Here is a 21,230-nt window from a genome sequence, read left to right on the forward strand (position 1 = left end):
TCTGTATAATAGTAAGACAAATATTATAAATAAGACTGTCCTGTAAACTGTTCCAAAATGTTGTGGTAAATTATTTTTTTTATTGCAGTTTGTAATTATACAATTTGGAAGTAATTATAGTACTTAATGAGTAATAATGGAGGAAAGTAAATTTTTAAGGCAGTGATAAAACGTGATGAGATTTACACATATATTGTTGTAGAGTAGAATTTCAGTTAGGGGGAAATTAGTGTAATTAACTGTTGAATTTTATTTACTTTATTTTTTCTCTAATGATTATAGTTCATCACGGCATCTTTTTTTATAAAAATTAAAAATTTCATTTTAGGAACTAATATTCATTTATTGTTTATATTACAACATTTAAGATTATTAAAATTTTTAATGCTAGAAAGTACAAAGCTGGCGTTTTAAAAATTTTATGAGTTTCTTCATTTATTTTTCTATATAATGTTTATATAACATTCTAAAACATGAGAATTTGTTATTTTTAATTAATTGATATAAAAGAGAAGTAGTTTAAGTTAGGGAAATGCTTCTTTACAATAAAAAGGTATTGCTTGTTCTACTTCATATTATAGGAAGTACTTATAATTTTTAATTGTAATTCTGATGAACACTAGAAGTGTTCCTAAAATCCAAAATTTTTGGGCCAATAACAAATTTTTTTATAATTTATATCAAAGAATCCTTACCCTTTTGAAATAAAAAATGTTTCTTATTTTAAAAATTTTATTAAATTTCTATTATAAATTTATTTATTGGTATAACTACATAATTAAAATCCATTTTTGAACCTTTGAAATTGAGTTATCTCTTATACGTTTTATTTCCTTTCCAAATACAGAAATATCTGCTTTATTGCTATGCTACTATTATATTGTAAAATGTGAGTAGTTCACTTTTCTTTTCTTTTTTGTTTGTTTCTTTTTACTTTTTAGCCTCTGGGAATTACTTTTCAGGTATTACTTCAGAGAATGAATGAGAATGATATATATGAGTGTAAATGAAGTGTAGTCTTGTACAGTCTCAGTTCGACCACTCCTGAGATGTGTGGTTAGTTGAAACCCAGCCACTAAAGAACAATGGTATCCACGATCTAGTATTCAAAGAGTAGTTTACTTAAAAAACATTTATTTAACATTGACCATATATTACATCATCATCAGAGAACTAATTATTAGAATAAATAAAAAAATAATTCTTAATTTATTTATGAACTGTCAAATTAATATTGGAAACAATGGATTGTTTTTATACTTGACTTGTTTTTACTGATAAAGCAACTGGTATAGAAAATTTTATATTAAGTTATGATTAAAAGAGTTTTTATTATACATGAGATTTTCAATTTTCATGTGTTAATTTATCGAAAAACATCTTAGATTAAGATTTGATATATAAAAAATTTGCACTTTCTATTTCTGATTTATTTTTTATTATTCATTATTAACAATGTTTTAAAATAGTTCAACAAAGAAAATGTTTAACAAAAATTATACTGTTATGTAATCTTCTCTTTTGAAATAAGTAAAATTACGAATTCTCAATTTTTATTTAGTATATTCATATATTTATAGTATATATATATATATCAATTAATATGAGTTAGTCTAGGAAAGAAAAACTGATTCTCTATTTTCAGTTTCATTACTCTTTTTATGGTTTCTTATTAATATTTATGTAATGGCTTGATACTTTCTGTTTTAATATTTTTTATTTAAAATAATTGCAAACTCATGGTGAATTTTATTTGTAATTCTGGACATTTTTTACTGTCTAACTGTAAAAGAAAAAACAGGATAGCACTTGAAAATGTAGATTTTTGGTGAAGCTTCATTTTCTAGTGGTAGTGGAAATAACGTGTATTTTACAGAAATTATATAGTGGATGTTTGATGTATTTATTTTTAAGCAATGACAGACTACAGTCAATGTGAGATGAATTTTTTAGCATGAAAATAATAGCAAGCTTAATTAAGAGTTAAACACAGAACCTTCCAGATGAAAGGGCAAAATGATATCACTCTACCATGGAAGTTTCATTTTGTTGGTACTAAATAATTACTAGGATAAGTAAGATTCTTTGTTATGTTCTTGTAAAAATTCATCAAAAAATTTACTCATGGGTATAACTTATTACAAGAATAGAAATTAAATTTATATTATATTGCCTAAATGGAATGAATGAATATTACTAATGTTTTAAATATGATCCAAATAAAATATTTTTAAGTAAATCATATTAAAAAAAAGTAAATCAACTTTACTTAAATAATTATCAGATTAGAAACAAAAAGTAAATTAAATTCAATTCAAATTAAAATATTTTTATTCAATAAAGTAAATTTAATTTACTTTACTTTTTGTTTCTAATCTGATAATTATTTAAGTAAAATTGGATATTATGATTTTTTTCCATTTAAGTTGTGGTTTTTATGATGCTATTACAATTCTTTATTTGTAAATTTTTGAATTTGATTAATAACAACCTTTAGCTGTTGGTCTTGAGAAGTAAATAAAAATTAGCATCTAGTGTTGGGGACTGAACATTTTGCTTGATATAGAATACTGACCATTTTTGCCTATATCCAAAATTTATAAATTTAAAACTAAAAAGAATTATTAGATTTTTATACATGACTGAAAACTTATTTCTATTGGTATAAATATTCTTGTTTTTATTGGTATACAGTATGTAGTTATACTGGATGTACAAAAAATAATATTGGAGCTTTAATCTGTAATAATATCATTTGGATGAGGTGTACATACAAAATTAATTGAAGGCTAGAATCAAAGAGCAAAAAGGACAATTTTAGTTGTCCATATGGCCATAGATTGATTTCCTATTTATCCGCTTCACACCATCGCTAGCAAAGGTGAATATTCCTGAACAGAAACCCTTCGTGTTTTACAGTTTGCTAAGTGTGAATCTGTAGTTACAGTTCAACAACGCTCTCATAGAAAGTTTAATTGTGAAACTTCAATGACAAAAACATTTGTTGGTGGCACTATCAGTTTGAAATGCCTGGATGTTTGTGTAAAGAGAAGGTACAGAATGACCAAGAGTCTCTGAAGAAAATGTTGAATGTGTCAGGGAAATTTTCCTATTTAGCCCTAAAAAATCTGTTAGGAAGGCTGGCTACAAACTATAAATGGCACTGATGTTAACGTGAAATGTTTTAAAAAAACGCTTGCATATGTATCCATACCTTTTACACTGTTACATGCTTTGAAGCCTAATAATTGCACTGCGCTTGCCAACTTGGCCAACAAAATGTTGCAGCATGAAGATGATGATTTTCTTGATTATATTATGTCTTCTGTTAAAGCCCAACAGGGCTAGGAATGGGTGGGTGATGTGGTGACCGGAACGTCACTAGGCGGGTGTCTTCCTCTACGGGGTTGGGATGATCATATAATGTTTAATGATGAGTCACATTTCATCTCAGTGGATATGTTAACGCACATAATGTCCGTATCTGGGATTATACAATCCCCATGAACTCTTACAATACGAAAGGGATTTTGCATTGTACAAGATTTTTCTTTTTAATTTTATTTTAGTTATGATACTGTATTAGCTGAAGTAGTTATAGAGGATATAAAATTAAAATAAAGATGTGTGCTGTGGAATTTACACTTTGAAGCTTAATGCTGTATTTTGAATGAATTATTTCGATTTTAATTCTTTATACTCACAGTTGTAAAGATTCCCACACTATAATGAACCAGTTTTGAAAGAGTTAAAGTATATGATGTTGAATCTTCATCTGTTGTATTAATGTTACTAAATATTATAAAGAATTTTTTTAATGTATATTATATCAAGTAATTTTAACTTATACTGTTTGCAAAGTACATTTTTATATAATTTTAATTTTATAAATGTAATGTCTGTATTTTTGTTTTTAGGTTGTTGATCACTTTGGAGGTCACGATTTAGATGTGAGAATATATATGCTTGCTCTTTTACCCTGTTTGGTTATTATTAATTTATTAAGGAATTTAAAATATATAACTCCATTTTCAGTCATATCTAATTCATTATTTATTGGAGGAGTTGGTGTTTCGTATTATTATATTTTTGATAATTTACCAAACATAAACAGCAGACCATTTTTCTCATCTTGGAGTCATTTGCCTAAATTTTTTGGCACTACCATTTTTGCTTTGGAAGGTATTGGAGTGGTAAGTTTTTAAAAGTCTATATCAGAAAGTAAAAAACAAATCCTTGTTTTATAATAGCATGCATTGATAAAATTTGTTTGACAGTTTTTTAATTTGTATAACTTGTGATTTGAGAATGATTCAGCTATTATACTGATTCCATTCAAAATCTGATGGCCAGTAGCTAGTGATATAGTTATTTGCCCAAATAGGCAGATAAACTTTCATTTTTACATAATGTATTATATAACATTTTTATATATATATACACATACACACTTACACAGTAGCCCCAGTCGCGACTTCACCTGTGCAGTATCAATATTTTTACTTGTTTTCCCATCACGGTCAATTTTTTAAAATGTTTTTTAGTCAAGTAACTGAAGGCAAGTGCAGCCAGCCAGCTAATCGTGTTTCACGAGACAGTAACAATGGCAGTGGCTGTGTTGGTTGACCTGCTGTGCTGTTCATCATTAAAATGATAAAAAATTGAAATTCATAAAACTTCAAAAATGGTTTTTAAATATATATATATATATATATATATATCTGAAGAATATTTGCATGCCCAAAAAAATAGAGCATCTGTCATAGTTTCATCCATGCTATATGGTTACTTGTGTTTCCCATCGCAGGCAGGGGATATTTAGTTTGTCATGGCTTGCTTCATTCGCCCTTTCCATCTAGCTAGAGGGCTCTGCTCCTTGGACCCCAATGTAATCATTAAACTCATGCCTTTGATAATTATAATGATAAATAAAAATTAAAGCCCATTAAATTTATGAAATATATCAGTGTATTGTAATTGCTTCAGAGCAGGAGTTTAATCAGTATAGGACTCGAAACTTATAGTGATCCAAGAATATGGATTTCAAAACTGTTGGTTGCGATCTTAAAAACATTAGTTTTAACTAAGTATAAAAATATGTTTTGCCAGGTGTGAGTGTTACGTGACAAACCCTCTAGTTGGTGACTATACTTCATTTTTCATTTTTAAAATGTTTTTTAATTACTTTCATTTTTTTAGTCAAATAATCAGAGGTAGGTGCAGTCGCATCACACATACAGTAACAGTGGTTATAGATATAAACTTGATTTTTGGTGTGTGTAATTTTCAAGTAAATATTTAAAAACTGATTTTTAGATTTTTTTTTAAATTCGATCTTGAAAGGGATGAAAAAAGTAAAAAATTTTGAACAATGATTGCAAATTTTACCCATTTTCGAATATACTAAACTAGATGGCCAGTAGATTTGAGTTGGCAAATAATCTTTGGATAAATATATAAAAACCATTTTCTGATTTTTTTCATTTTAATTATTTTAAGGTGTGTGATGCTGTATGTTGCGGTATTACCACTGCTATTGTTTGTGTCATGTGATTGGCTGCACCTGCCTGTGGTTACTTGATAAAAAAACATAAAATAAAAAGTAATTGATCTTGACGGGAAACACAAGTAACCATATAGCATGAGTGAAGACGTGATGGGAATGCCAGTTTATTATTATTTTAAGTTGAAATACATTTTTATTTTTTATCATTTTCAGATGATGCCTCTAGAAAATAGCATGAAAACCCCTAAGCATTTTATTGGTTGTCCAGGTGTGCTTAATATTGGCATGATTATATTAGTTACATTATATTCAATTACAGGTTTTTTTGGATATCTTAAATATGGTTCTTACACTCAAGATAGTATCACTTTTAACTTGCCAACTAGTGAATTGTGAGTATATTGTATCAGTTAATATGTTTGTAATGACAGTATATTTAATTTGTAATGTTTTTTAAATAAGTGTGATGTATGCCGTATTTTATGCATTCTAAAATTACCTCATTAAAAATTCTAAGATATGTAGTGCTTCTAGTAAATTTATTAAAAATCTTATGTACTAACCTTTTTTAAAATGTTTTTTTGTTGTGTCCACTAAATTCCAGTGTTTTCTTTTTTCATTAATTACTTGAAAATTATTAAATAGATTTATAAAATTAATATCAATATTTAATATGAGAAATTTTTTGTTTAATAAATTAAAAATGAATATATTCTTAAAAAATTATGCCACTGAATTGAAGGAAAAGAATTTAAACAGACTCTTTTATGTATTAGATATTTTGTTTTAAGACCACTTCCTGTAGATATCTAATAGTATCATTGGTTACTACTGAATTTAGTCAAAATAATTATTGGATAAATAGCATTCATTTATTACATTCCAGTAATAAAAGTAAAACAAATATTAACATTATTAAATAATCAACTTTTTTTTAAATACGCTGTTTTTTTTAGTGCATCATTTCTTATCCCCTCTCAGGAGCCGGGCACACAACTAAGCCTTAACAAAATACACTGAGTTTAAATTTTATCACGTTCACTACTGGTCATGTGACACACTGAGCGGTGGTATTTTTTCATAACAGATACAATATCTGAAGCATGGTTATATATTATTGGGCAATTTTAAAGGTGCATGTCAACTTAAAATTCTTATTGAGCTATGAAGGAATAGTTACATAGTTACACTGTGACAGTTGTCTTTAAATAGTTCAAAATGTTTATTGAAATTTTTTTAATTTATCTCCTTTTCTTCTTATTCAAGAGCCTTTTTTATGCTTATTTTTATGGTGAATGCCATAAAATATAAATTCTTTACTTTTAAAAAATTATTGTTTAAAATAGTGTTTATACTTATAAGATAAGTAGGCCTCTAAAACACCTGCATGATAAAAACTGTTCAAGAAATTTGCACATTTGTAAACAAAATAATTGAATAGAGGCAGAGAAATGATGTAAAGAGTTCAGTGAAAGTTCTATAAGTGCTGGATCATGTATTTTTTGTTACTTAAATTTTACACCCAATTTTTTTGAATGATGTATTAAAATTAAAATCTCTTGAGTATCAAAATTATATTTATCAGTATATCATAAACTGTAATTATTCAGTGATGATTAATAAAAAATAAATATATCACAGTCTTTCGTATCGCCTATGTAATTTTTACTTCTGTAATTTTAAAAAATCTATCATTTTAGTTATCTGAAAGAAACCTGCTTGATTTTGAATTAGGTTACAAACATATAAAAAATTCAGATAAAATATTAGGAATCTCCTCCTTTTAAGTCAATTAAAAGCAAACAAAAGCATTTTGGTTAGTGCTCAGCATAATAAAATAATATAAAAGATTGCGTGATTAATCAAAAATCATGAAAATATATTTATACTAAGATTAGAACATGAACACTCATAATCCGACAGCAATATTAAAACATATCAACTAAAAGAAAAATATTATTTCCTTTGATTATTGAATGAATTGCATACAAAATAAATATAAATATATATATATATATATATATATATATATATATATATAACAGTTTTTTTGAGTACAATGTCATTTAGAATGTATTTTGTTGCATATTAAAGAAACCCCATAATAAGAAATGATCATCAGTTAGGTTGAATTATAAATTAGATTATGCTTGTCTTTAAAATGACTAAGAACACTTCTTTGAATTTTAACTCTTAAAAGGTTAATATAAATTATAATTTTGTGAAAGTTTCTATACGTAGAAGTCATGGCTAGAGATATTTTTAATCATTAGTTTTCTTTATTGAGCTTATTTTTGGATAGTCAGAGGTTTTTATTTTAATTGGTGAGAGCAAAGCATAATGGTTATGTGAGGCATATGTTAAAGAATAGGTGAATGGTAAATTATATTAAAAGATAAACTTAATGAATATTTTTACATTTTCCCAATTATGGTTTGTTATAGATTAGAAATTTATTTTGCTACAGAGTTGCCAGAATTTACACAAAAATAAAGTCTCATTTGTCAGATAAATAAGGGTAAATTTTTTTTTTTTAAATTAGTTGAAAATTTAAATTTTGTTATTTAAAAACTACTAGCTACATTTAATTAAATATCATTTCTATAAAATAAATTTTACCTGGAGGATTTTGTTACACAATCTATTTCTGTGGAAGTTCAGCCAAGAATATTTTTTCTTCTGATCTATTATAACAACTTATTACATACAAATCAGTTTTTTGTTAGCAGGAATTAGTATATGAAATTAAAATGCATATTGAGTTTTTGAACTTTTTTATTGTACTGTTCTGTCTTTTTTTAAGAAAATTATATAAATTTAAATTAGCCATGTCAATGATATTCAATAATTAACTAATTTGATTCAGTAATTAGTAATAGTTACACCATAAGTTATAATTTAAAAAAGGAATTATAATTTTGTAATTTAAATTTTTATAATTGATAGAAAATTATCAGAGATGATTTAATGACCGGTACTTATCTTAATGTGTTTGTTGATATTTTTGACATAGAGCCTGGGGAACATTTTATGCTCTATATTTAAACAAAGGTTAATGACACAAACAACAGAACAACTCGAAAAACAAAAACCAACGGAACTGAATATAAACTCTCTGCTTAATACACATATTAGACATTGTAGGCCAGAAATGGAGTTAATAGTATAGTAAGTATAAATACTACAATAATCAAAATAATTCATTAATCAAAGAAGTGACTTGTTTCACAATGTACAAAAAATAAACGCAGTGTCAGGAGTGTAAAGGGATTCTGGAGTTTTTATTTTTAGAACTCCTCCGACCAAGCAACAGATGGTAGTATTAATTGTAACATGTATATCTGTGCATTGATGTAAAGTACTCTGGTATCTTTGGTCACATTTTATTTGTAACTAACTATTTGTGTGATAAAAATTTTAATTTATTGTGTATTATTTTTTTTTTACTGAAAACTACTGTTTTTGTCCCCTTTTTAATTAAGCAATACTTCTTTTTAAACATTTTTATTAATTTATTTATTGTTTATTATTTTTATCTAATTAATTCAAAATTGTTTAATTTTAAAATGGGAGCCAGAAAACTTCATATTTTTGCTTCATGACTTTAATATTTGAGAATGTCATATACATCAGAGGGGCTGGTAAAGAAATTTAATGTAAAAAGGTTTTAGCTTTTTATTGCCTCTTTTTGGAGTGACTTTGTAATGCTAATTTATTGTTAGTTTTCCTCATCACTTGTTCATAGTATAATTATATATGTAATTATGATACATATATGCAACACTTTTAGTAACATTATTATTTATTTACTTGTATTTTATTATTTAACAGGAAATAATGACATAGAATTAGAGTGTGTAAATTGGTTTTTAATCATTGACTGTGCTGCAGTTATGTATTTAGTAATGTTAAGTGAATTGCAAATTTACTTATCATTATAAAATGTGGTCAGTCTTATAATGATAGATAATTTTACAAGAATATTTAGTAACGAAATTAAAACCATTTTAAAAACTTCACTTTTTAAAAGTTCATGAAGTCATTAACGGTAATGATTAGCAGTTAGTTTGCAAGAAGCACATGAAATAAAATCTTGTTGAGCAGTTATAAGTTTTTTAAACATACTTTTTCAAATTTATTCCGTACTATGGTATCATAGTACAGTTAGTCACAATAATCTGAATTCTATTTTCCAATATTCCATTATAGCAGGGTTTTTTAAAATAAAAATTAATTTATAAAACATTAAGCTCTGTTATTATTGCTAGGTCAATGACATTTTGTAGCCTACATTTTTTTAGTTCACTGAGTTCATATATAAGTTGATCATGGTTTTGATGAGTATAAATAAACAGCAATCATGAATAACATATTCAGCGTCCTGTTCAGACATTAGCCCCCTAACATCATGGCAGGAACAAATCAAAGTATCTCTTCTAAAGTATTTCAGTAAATCTTTGTTTCGATTTCTATATACTGAAATTTTAGTGCCCTTGTTTAATAAATTCCATTCTTTAAGATGTGAACCTTCCTAGGTTCATGTCCAGTTCAGGCAAAACTCTTGTTCTGCACGTTGTTTTGACAAATACAAGTCACGATTTAGGTTGCTCAGTTGTGCATGTGTAGTGAGGTGAGGTTCAGTATTTGATTCTGGAATGTAATTAATATCTATTGAAATTGAGGATTCATCGGTTGAGCCTTGTGGGGAATCAGAAATTTCTTAGTTGGAACAGTCGGAATCGGTAAATTAACATGATGAACTGGTATCGTAGCTGAACTAACATTTGGGTATGCAGTACTGCTTTTATTGTTTGAATTGAAATGAGTAACATTTGTTAAACAAAAACAGCAGTCATCATAATGATTAAAGGCTCTCGCCAAATCATAGGTACACCAAAAGGCAAATGTTAGTTTAACGTAGCACTTAGATGCATGCTATATGTGGAGCCCAGGATTTATATTTCCAAGGAACGGTCAAAGTAATGTTTGTAAGCAGTTTTCAGCTAATTCAATACTAGTTTCTGTTGACTTTTCATGGTGAATTTACCATAAACGTAACAAAAAATGTTTGAGAATTTTTACAAGCCTGATTTTTATTCATTGTAAAATTCAAAATGTTTAAAGAATGAAAGTAAACTGAAATATTACAGAAATACTTACTTAATTACAAAAATATTAAGTTTTAATTTATAAATACTTAATTACTTAAAATACTTCTTAAAATTGTTTCACCATGCAATACACTACAGTGCGGAACACACAACTTAAACAAATTTTGATGTTCAATAAAATAATACCAAAAGTTGTTTGTTCATAAAAATCTTTCACTAAATTTATGGTGTCACTTATGAAACAATCTTTGTAATATGTATATGATAAAACCACTACAACAATTAAAGAACACAGCAAGTCATACCAAGAGCTGAACTCATACTGAAGAAAATTTCATCGCATTGAATGACTCATTGACATGTCTGGCTTGACATGAAATGACATCAGGTGGTGTACAGAATGCATCACAATATAAATCAGATATGAATAAGCAAACATTCAGATGTACTAACTTATTTGTATTGTTTGTTCCTCGAATAATGGAAGAAATAAATTTAAGGGGTTGTAAGTTAAGAATGTTATGTGATGGGTTGTTTCAGAATACATATTCAGCATGTAAAACACTGTATAGAACATTTACTCCCTTTTCAGTTTTAAATTTAATGTTGGACCAGTGTAATTTTAATTATTTCATTGTTATAAAAATATTACAACAGTTTCCTTTTTGTTTGTAAATTTAGTTGTCATTATGTAAATAAAACTGTAGAGGACTAACGTAAATATGTTGTACCTGAATTTTTAATATCATTCTTTTACCTATTTCATTGGATAGTATCAGAAATTACTATTCTTTTTTTATAAGCACTTTATACGTAACTTTATTTAGTACTTATAGTACTTTATTTATGTGTGATTGCTTTTGTAAGGTTTCTAATGCTACTCTAAGCTTTAGCGTTTATAATATTTTGGTGTGTTCATCCACAAAAGAATACACCATAGTTATTTTTGGTGATGTCCAAAAAATTATACATTTTTGTCTAACTGTTATGTCAGTTATTACAATAATGAAGTGAAGTCACCTGATTTTTATTTACAGTATCAAAAGTTTTATAGAATTTTAGATTAGGTGTAAAATAATTTATTTTAAATTCTTAAAAGTTTCTTTTCTTTTCTTTTTTTTTCATTTATTTAAAGCAGCATAATTTTTTTGACAAGGTTTTTAGAATTTATAAAATGGAAACTCACTAAAAATCTTATTACATAATCACAGAATTCTTAGGAGGTTTAATCTTCCTAACTCTGCAGGGAAATTATTTGGAGATCTAGAATGATATTTGTTTTGACCATAGGCATAAAAAAGGAAGAAATTAAAACAATTAAGCGTCTAATGTTGATAATTTTTTAAACATGAAGTACTATTTTGTGTATAGTTTTTCCTCTATATTTGTCTTCAGTTGTAGGATACTAGTGTTTAAATAGTTATCTTCTCCTTGGGGTAATGGTTATGTGTAAAATCAGTTCATCAGTTGTAATCTCAGTTTGTTGTTAATATTTTATATAATTTATGATGCATAATTTGATAGAAGTAGACCATTATTGCTCATTCATTTTATTCATTTTGTCTTGGCTCTGTCACTGGTAGTTGGCAATGTCATTAAAAATGCTAATTTATTCTTGTATTTATGTTTAGATTAATGTGAAATCTTTTCCAAAAGGAAATAGTTATTTAATCTCAAAAAATAATATTCAACTCTATCAAATCAGCGAATGCAACTGCTTTCTTACAACTCAGTATAATATTTATTTGTCTTAAGAAGGTCCTTATTATGCTTCTGTTGTCATTTTTAATAAATCACCTCATAAATTTATATAAAGTAGTTAAAAGATTATATTTCACAGAAAAAATAATATTTTCTTGATTAATTTGATAAACAGTACCTATTAAAACATTTTTCTTAAAAATTCTGGAATTTTCTGCATCCCATTCAACATATATATAAATGCACACACAAATAATCTTCATTAGTACCTTCATTACCTACATTATTTTATAATTTTGTTTTTATATCTAATATTTTCATGTGATATATTTTAATAATTTAATATAGAACATTTACATCTATTTTTGTTTTGTAATTAATTGTGCATGTTAAAGAAATTTTATAACTGCCCTGTGCTATGCTTAATGCTGTTAATCTAATATTAATAATTAAATATTCATTACCCTTGATTTATGTAATCACACTGTGTATAATTATCTTTATACCAGCAACTAAATTTTTCCCAACTGACAAGGTGTTTTTAGCAGTTTGGTTCTCTAACAGTAAAAATATACATAAAAATTGTATTTTTATTTTATCATAATATTGTACATTGAAATAACTAACCAATTTTGAACACGATTATAACACTATTATAGTGGTGATTGTTATTTCTCTGGTAGTTCCAACCTTTTGAATAATTTTAATGGACAGTAGTATTTTAGATTTTTTGGATAATTCCCCTGTTAAAAATAGTTTTTTATAAAAACATTACTAACATTATTTACTTCAAAATGGAAAAAAGGAAATGGCTTTACGAATTGAAATTAAAATATTTATTGTAAAAGTGGAACAATTTTTAAAAAAAATTATTTTTGAATTCGGAGCCTGTTAAAATTCACAAATTAATCTCTCATTGTATTAAAAAAAGCAAGTAGGAGTATCCTTCATGTATCAAGAATGAATTTGAAGAGTTAAATAGATTTAATATTAACAATATTTTTAAAATGCTTTTAAAACGAATACAAACTACATAATGAACAAATAAACAATTAATAATCTCCACTGAAATATGTATTTTTCTTTCAAAGGAAAAGCTGTAAAAGTTTGTGTTGTATATAAAAGGTTATCTAATGCTTGTATAAAACTATGGTACAGATCACTAATGCGACTTTCCTGGAAAAAATTACAATATAATTCAGGCAGTTATAATTGAGAATCTTTTTTTTTGTTTAAACCCAGTTGCATTGTAAAATCAAAGATTGTCAGTTCCTGGGTTAACTAATTAATGAAGCAATTAGAAAAGGACATGCATTTTTATTCCATAATTAGACTAGAGGACTAGATAAGTGTTAGTCCATTCCTGCTATTAATCTAGATATGGTGTGGGTGGAACTGTTCTCGATATTGGTCATCTTTCCTACGAGTCTGATAGTTGGTGTTGTAAAAAAACCTTTTTATTTATTTTGTTCTTCATTTAATGTTTTTATCCATTGTTTAATAAATTATCAAGAAGGATTTATTATTTTAGATATAAAAAAAAAATGTTACATCCTTACAAGACTAGTGAACAGAAAGATTTCAGAGTGCTATAACTATGTATTACATGTCTTTGTGTAAATATATATTCTGTATTTTGTTGAAGATGTGTTAGTTTGTGTCTTAAATTATAACATAATAATAATTTGGACAGCCTAGTTAGTATGCTAGCTTCTAGAGCAACTGGTCTTGATTGGATTTCATACAGGGTCTGTTTTTTCACCTGTCATCTCATACATCTCATATTGCTCAATAAAATATATCATCTGAGGTTGTATAAAAAAATAGTAAAAAACATGTACTTTTATTGTATTAAAAGAGAATTTAATATACCATTTATGCAGTACGTTTTAAATTTTGTAATTTTAGTGTTGAAATTTTGTACTGAAATCAGTTAACTTTTAAATTATATATATATATTTTTTAAATAAATGTATTAGCCCAAATATTACAGAATTTTTTGGGAAAAATATTTATAATTCAGTATTCGTATTTAGGAGTATTTATTAATTAATCCAGTTTAATTATATAATTATAATTATGATTATATAATTTTCATTATTTGTGCCATACTACCATAATGTACCATTATAAATAATGCTTTACTTGTGCCATTGTAATGCACCATACCATTTGGGTCATGGAGTTTGAATTTATTGTTTTTTATGTGATGTAGTGGGTGCTTTGTACAGAAATACTGTGCAATAATAAATTATCAAAATATGTCATTAAATAACCTTTTTATGATGTATTCATTAAAAACATAATAACATATCCCATATCCTCTGGGTAATGAATAGATAAATATCAGTATGCTCCTTCATCCAGAAAATGATTATGGATCAGACAATGGTTTTTTTTTTTTGTTGAGGAAATCATTCAATTTACTATTGGTTTTTCCTTTATATGTACCTAATCTTGATAGATTTCGCTTTCACCTAACTTTTGCTGTCACCAAGAAAAATCATTTGTTGCAAGCTAAATGAATATAGATGTTTGTTAATATAATATGGTGGAATGATAAATCAACTTTATTTTGAATGTGATTATTAATAAATGTTTTAAAGATAACTTATTGACTCAGTGCAACAACAGGTTTCTGATGGAAATCATTTACAAATATTTAAAAAAATATATCATTATGTGTAAATGAACCTGAATTGTTAAAACAACTTCAGAAAAAATATCACTTGCATTAATAGGAAACGGATTCCACAAATACTATAAAATTAATGATTTGTGTGGAAGTGAAGATGGTGTTTTATTGTATATAATGAGGTAGATAACCCAGAAAAATTTAATCTACTGCAAAATTAATTAATTTGATTGAACTGCAACCATTCCTATGTTGAGAGTTCAAAAAGTTTAATTTTTAGTGATTACGAGATGTAAAAAATATGTGATTGGTTTTTTCATTACTAGAAAGTATAAAATAATTCAATTTATGAATTAACTTTAAAAATGTTAAATCATTGTTAGTTTTATATAAGCCTTAAGAAAATAAATATGTTAACTACAAAATGTAATAGCTAGTAAATGCAATAGAGAATCACCATAGACATTTGCAAAACAAGTGGATTACAATTTTCAATTAAAGATGAAAATATTTTACTTCATAAAATTTTCAACTGTTTTTAATTTTCCCAAAAAATTATGAAAATCGGTTCATAATATTTTATTTAGGCTTTAACAATGCAAATTAATTTTGAATAATTGAACCATATCTATACTATATAAAAAAATAAGAATTACCTTGCAGTATTATTTCAGTCGTACATGAATAAGTCATTAATGGTAAATTTAATCTGAATGATTTTTTACTTTATTTCTGTATTTATAGTAAATTGTTTTCAAATGTTTAGTACATCTCAAGTGTTATTAGTGGGATTAAAATATATGGCTGTGTCTTATAAAGATAAGAATTTTTATTTATTTTTTCACTTTCAAGTAGTATACCAATATAAGTTTAATTGTAGTAAGTAGATTGTTCAGTTTATACATGATCAAGATGTCTGATATTTATATAGACCATTATTGCAGTAATAATATACACGTGAATAAATTTAAAAGAATGTTACATATAAAATTAGATCCCGTGTTGTTTAATAGTAGAACTCATCATATTTTAGTTTTGGATTTCTTTATCCAGTTTTATGCTAGATGCTTAGTCCTTTTCGGGAGTAATTTAAATACTGATAAAGTTACTAAATAGGTTTTGGATAAGTCTATTATTGTATTTATTAATCAAATTTATTGTTAGTAATTACTTGTTTTTCATAAATTGTCATGATTGAATTGTCCTTATAGTTTAATATTTTTTCATTTAACATTGGAGATAATATCTTCCTACAGTAAGGTTTGCTTTCTGTTACAAGCTGTTAGAAATGCTTCAGTCAATGAAAACCTTTGCGGTAACTTCATGGACTGCCTGGATGTATGCATAGTTACAGCATCTTGTTGAATCCAAGCATTATTAATTTTGTCCACTGTTAGCTCTCTAATTGAACTGGTAAATGATTTCACAATAATAAGTTGAATGTATTGTTTCTGTGAAGATTACTGGGCCAATTAGAATCCATATCCCAATCCTCTTTTCTTGTAGAAGAATTTCAGGTGCAGCATGTGGGTTGCTTTACTAATCCCGTGCTCCCTAAATTTTTTGGGTTACTAATAGGTTACTAGAAATCTATCAGCAAATTTGTCTTTCACTGCTTGTGCTTACTCACCACCATGCTCATGGAAGATGTATTCAATAAAAAATATTCGCTATTCTAAAATTAACATCATTCTGAGCATCCACAGAAAGACACGTCTCAGTTTTGCAAAGGGAATGAATTACAAAAAACCACATACTTTTTGCCTCAAGGTCATCAACCTTACTGGCTTGCAGAAGCAAGCTCCATACAATGCAGGATTACCAGCTTTTGCAGAAAACTCAGAACCCATGGGATACAATCTCTCAGTGTATTTATAAAGTGTGTTGTTAAATTACTTTTCAAATGCACTGCATGGCATTAAACAACTACAGAGTTATTCATCTATAACTTTATATTAACATAATTTTTTTTAAATTTCTTTTGTTAATTATTTATCATTGAGAATAGATTTTTTTTATTAGCTTTTTTTTTCTTCAGTATGGTGTATTAGTATTCCTCTTTACTTATAATTACAGATAATCTAGTCTGTCTCTTTTGCTGCTAGCAAATTTTGATGGCACTTTCCTTTATTTTGACAGCCAATTTATCAATTACTGTAATTAAATGGTGACATTACTATTATATGAATTATAATTTTTATTTTTTTCAATTATCTTTCTTTGATTCTTGTTAGAAAAATGTGATCTTTAGAATTTTTAAATAAAATTCATGTTTTTTATAATCAAAAATCACCCAGCTGTATTTATCAAAAATTATCTTCAAATTTTAAAAGATAATATACAAAGTATTAAGTTTGCAGTTCTTATTACTACTTTGATATTTGGTTTAATTATATCATTAAAGGTTGTAAAAGATAAATTTAAACAGCTGAGAATTTGAGGCATTATAGAGTGTACTTTTTTAATAAACGTTAATGCTATAGGCTTCTGGATATTAAGGTGTATAAGATAAAGAAATGAAAAAAGAAAGGAAAAACCAATTTTCTGTGGTGGATTAAAGTAAACGAGAAAGTTATAATGATGGCAATAAGAGTAATTGATATTCTAAGCAATAACGCTGATTGCAAAGGAAGCGAAGTCGTATGAACATACTATGCCACTCTGTTACCCATAAAGTACTTTGCAGATGACTTACTCAAAGGAAGACTAACTGAAAGAGTTAGTGCAAAGTTACTTATTAATCATTTTCTATTGTACCTCAAATAAAAATGCCCACAAAATAGACTGATTTTGTACTGTAAATTTTTCCAGTATATTATACTGTTGTGTTATTTAATAGGATTTTCACAGAAATTGTGAAGTTGAAAAAGTAGTAAAGCCCAATCGACTTATTGACTTATGTATTCAGTTTTGTAACAGAGTGAAATTAAGTTTATTGTTTTTTTGTTCAAATGTTTGTTCTTTCTAGAACACAAAAAGAAATACAGATATAAAAAAAAAAATTGTGTTATTTTTTTCAATTTTGGTCTTGGATTATTATAATATGTGGATACAAGAGATTTGGTTATGAGAATCACTGTGTTGGTAATTACTAATTATGTCAAATTATAAATTATTAATAGCTACAATATTTAGTATGTAAGGTGTGAAACAAAAATAAATGAATTTCTTTATATTGTATTCTAGAAATCATGTATTGTGTATATATATATATATGAACTGAATATGACAACAAAGAAAAGAATTTACTAATCGGTAATTGAACCACTGTTTTGTATGGTAGTGGTAGATGCCCCATGAAGCCGTAGTGCATAAATAGAATACTAGAATGAAATGTCATAGGAGATCAATAGGTAAAATACTACGGGATAGAATCGGAAGTGAGCAGATTAGAAGATAAAAGACAGCTGGTATGGTTTGGAAAGGTTAACAGTTTATAAATTCAAGAAAAGGAGGAATTCACTTGAAAGGATAATCATAAAGAAAAGCACTTGGTGAAGGAGGTGATGAGAGCAAGGGGTGTGTCAGTGGAAGAGGTTAAGAAATTGATTGATAAAAGTAAGAGGGATGTTGGCTTTCCTAGCATTGTTATTGTGTAAGGAAGAGAAAAAGAGGAAATGAAGTGTGCCGGTTGGAGGTTTGAGTTGAGCCTCACCTGTGAAATTATACAAAATCTTTTGAAATCTGCTAGTTGGTTATCTGTGCTTTAGAAGTTCTGTTCTAAATTAAGAGTTCTTATTATCTGAGAATAATCAATACTTCATCAGCAATTGATTTCTACCAATTTTCTATGTAGGAATCATTCTTTTGCTGCACTGTATTGTATAATGTAAATCAATTTCTTTTAAAGATGTAGTAAACTAATTTTGTATTAAAAATGATTTTGTTCTTTTCAGGCTAGCTCTAATTTTAAAAATTGTAATAGCTCTGGGAATTTTCTTAACATATTCGTTATTATTCTACGCTTCAATGGATCTATTTAGAGATTCATTCTCAGAAAGATTTCATCGTGGAGTTCACGCTGAGAACATTATCAGGATATGTACTATTACAGCTACAGGTAATTGAATTTTTGTTGTTTATTTAATAATATGCAAGTGAAAAGATTAAGGAATTAGAAAAAGTGATAATGTACAATAACTTTAATCAATTATTTTTTTTTTAACTCAATAGTAATATCTGAATTTGCAATTACAAATATAAATTTATAATTGAATCTATAATGGACATCCTTCTCTCTCACTCTTTTTACACAAGAAAAAGTGTTAAGTTGCTTTAATTAATTTTTATTTAGCTTCTGATAATGTATTATAAAAATTGTGTTCACTAATCAGTATTATTTTATATCCTACTTGACTTAGTGAGTTTTTGAAATCTTTTGTAATCATTATTTTTCCATTTCTTTTTGAAAAATAGTATTGATTTGGTGACAAAATAACAACTTATAAACAAATTTTTATTGATTTATTTTTATTTTTTCCCTAGTGTTAACATTGTTATTTTCATTAATATTTTTGCTGTTTTGATGATAAAGGTTTATTAAATTCTTACCCTTCTGTTTTAATTTCTATTTATTACACAAATGCCCAAACAGGAGTGTAATGTATTTAGGGTGTATGTATGTATGTTTTTTCCACCTTAGCAGCTCAAGGGCTAAACCGATTTAGATGTATAACCCCCACATTGGAATCCTTACTTTGCCAGGAATATCATAGGCTATATAAATATATGTGTGTGTGTGTATGTATTTATGTGTGAGGTGATGCAAGCAACTCGTAGGCTAGACTAATTATCACCGTCAACCTGTAACAATTGGGGTGCAACTGGTGCTCTTATATTATTTCTACAAATAGTTGTCCGATTTTCATCACGATGGAACTTTAATTATTAATTTATATATTTAGGGTGTATATATGTTTGTTCTACCGTAGCAGCTCAATGGCTGAACCGGTTTAGATGTATGACCCTGCATTGGAATCCTTATGTTACCAGGAGTGCTATCAGCTGTATATGTATTTGTTTAAATAGATTTTAAAAAATTATACTCTGTACAAAATTGTCACCCACATTCTCTAATTAACCTATATTAAAGAGTAATGCTTTTTTTTTATTTTTAATATTTATCTCTTGTTATGGTAATTGATTTTTATCTAAAACTGCTTTTAAATTGACTAAACTTAATGTGAAAATTATAGAAAATTTATTTGTATCCAAGTTATTTACTGCTGTAGTTCATGAGATTCTGTGAACTAGCTTGATTTAGTAAAAGTAGTTGTTTTAAAATTGTTATATATTTTGTAATTTTCATTCCATGCAATCTTTATTATAAAATAAATAAAAGAAAATTTGATAATAGATAATAATAATCTATATATATATATATATATATATAAAAGAACATTCCTGACTGATTGATTCATCAATATCCAGCAAAAACTACTGAAGATAAATTGATGAAAATTTGAATACATGTTCCTTTTATGGTGAAAGTGTATACTAAGAAAGGATTTTTTGAAATTATGAGGTAAAAGCATTAAAACTGCATAACAGTGAAATTTGGTACTTTCTTAATTTCTCTGTAACTAATTGAAGATACCTCATTTTTTGTGTGATGAACTTGATTTTTGGTGTGTGTAATCTTCATGTGAATATCTAAAACCAATTTTTAGGTTTTTGAAATTTTGACTTTAAAGGGTTAAAATGGATCTTGAAATTTTTTTTGAAACTCTATTTTTTTTTTTTTATTTCAGTAGATTTTAATAAGATTACTAAAGATGAGTAGAGTAATTTGAGTAAAATTATACAAGCTAAAGCTATGTTAAATAGTAATTACTTACTAAGTATTGGCTGCTAAAGAATTCAACTTTGAAATGGAAAAAACATTTCTAAAGAGTTGTATGAAGCACCCACTAAGACATACAGATTTGGCTATGTGACACAGCTGATAGTGGTAATAGAAAAGAGAAGGCTGTGCTCATTCAAAATATGGTCACTTGGGAATTTATTGGATATTTAGTGAACTAACAAGGGTAAGAAGATGATCTTGATGAAATGTAAAAAAATAAAAATTTGGAAAAATGTTGGGTAACAAAGAGATGAATTTATTAACCACATTATGCATCATGAAGGAATTGTGATTATAGTAATAGAAAATTACAAAAAAGGGCAACAAGAAACAGAGTGATTTCAATAAATATATCAAATAATCAACAATGAAAATATTGGAAACCAAACCAGAAACCCGTAAAACTATTTACTGCATGTCATAAAATTAAAT

At 26.7% G+C, this 21,230-nt stretch overlaps 2 protein-coding genes across 8 annotated transcripts in view; one reads left to right on the top strand and one right to left on the bottom strand.

Moving 5' to 3' along the window:
• Positions 1-21,230, bottom strand: part of LOC142328651 (proton-coupled amino acid transporter-like protein pathetic) — a 95,133-nt gene that overhangs the window by 69,711 nt on the left and 4,192 nt on the right. The window contains exon 1 of one of the 6 annotated variants that reach the window (XM_075372543.1): positions 15,610-15,630. The exons of 4 other annotated variants lie outside the window; for them this stretch is intronic. The gene's annotated coding sequence lies outside the window, so the exon portion shown is untranslated. Of the gene's footprint in view, positions 1-15,609; positions 15,631-21,230 lie in introns of those variants that run through there. One more of the 6 variants, XM_075372539.1, reaches the window with a different exon arrangement.
• The window catches only part of LOC142328652 (proton-coupled amino acid transporter-like protein pathetic), a 42,440-nt gene that overhangs the window by 14,011 nt on the left and 7,199 nt on the right, over positions 1-21,230 (top strand). For both annotated transcript variants that reach the window (XM_075372544.1, XM_075372545.1), the window contains exons 5-7: positions 3,918-4,193; positions 5,720-5,898; positions 18,850-19,013. In XM_075372544.1, coding sequence (XP_075228659.1) covers positions 3,918-4,193; positions 5,720-5,898; positions 18,850-19,013 — 619 coding nt within the window. The remainder of the gene's footprint in view (positions 1-3,917; positions 4,194-5,719; positions 5,899-18,849; positions 19,014-21,230) is intronic.

Source organism: Lycorma delicatula, chromosome 8, assembly GCF_047948215.1.
Source record: "Lycorma delicatula isolate Av1 chromosome 8, ASM4794821v1, whole genome shotgun sequence".
NCBI classification, from domain to species: Eukaryota; Metazoa; Arthropoda; class Insecta; order Hemiptera; family Fulgoridae; genus Lycorma; species Lycorma delicatula.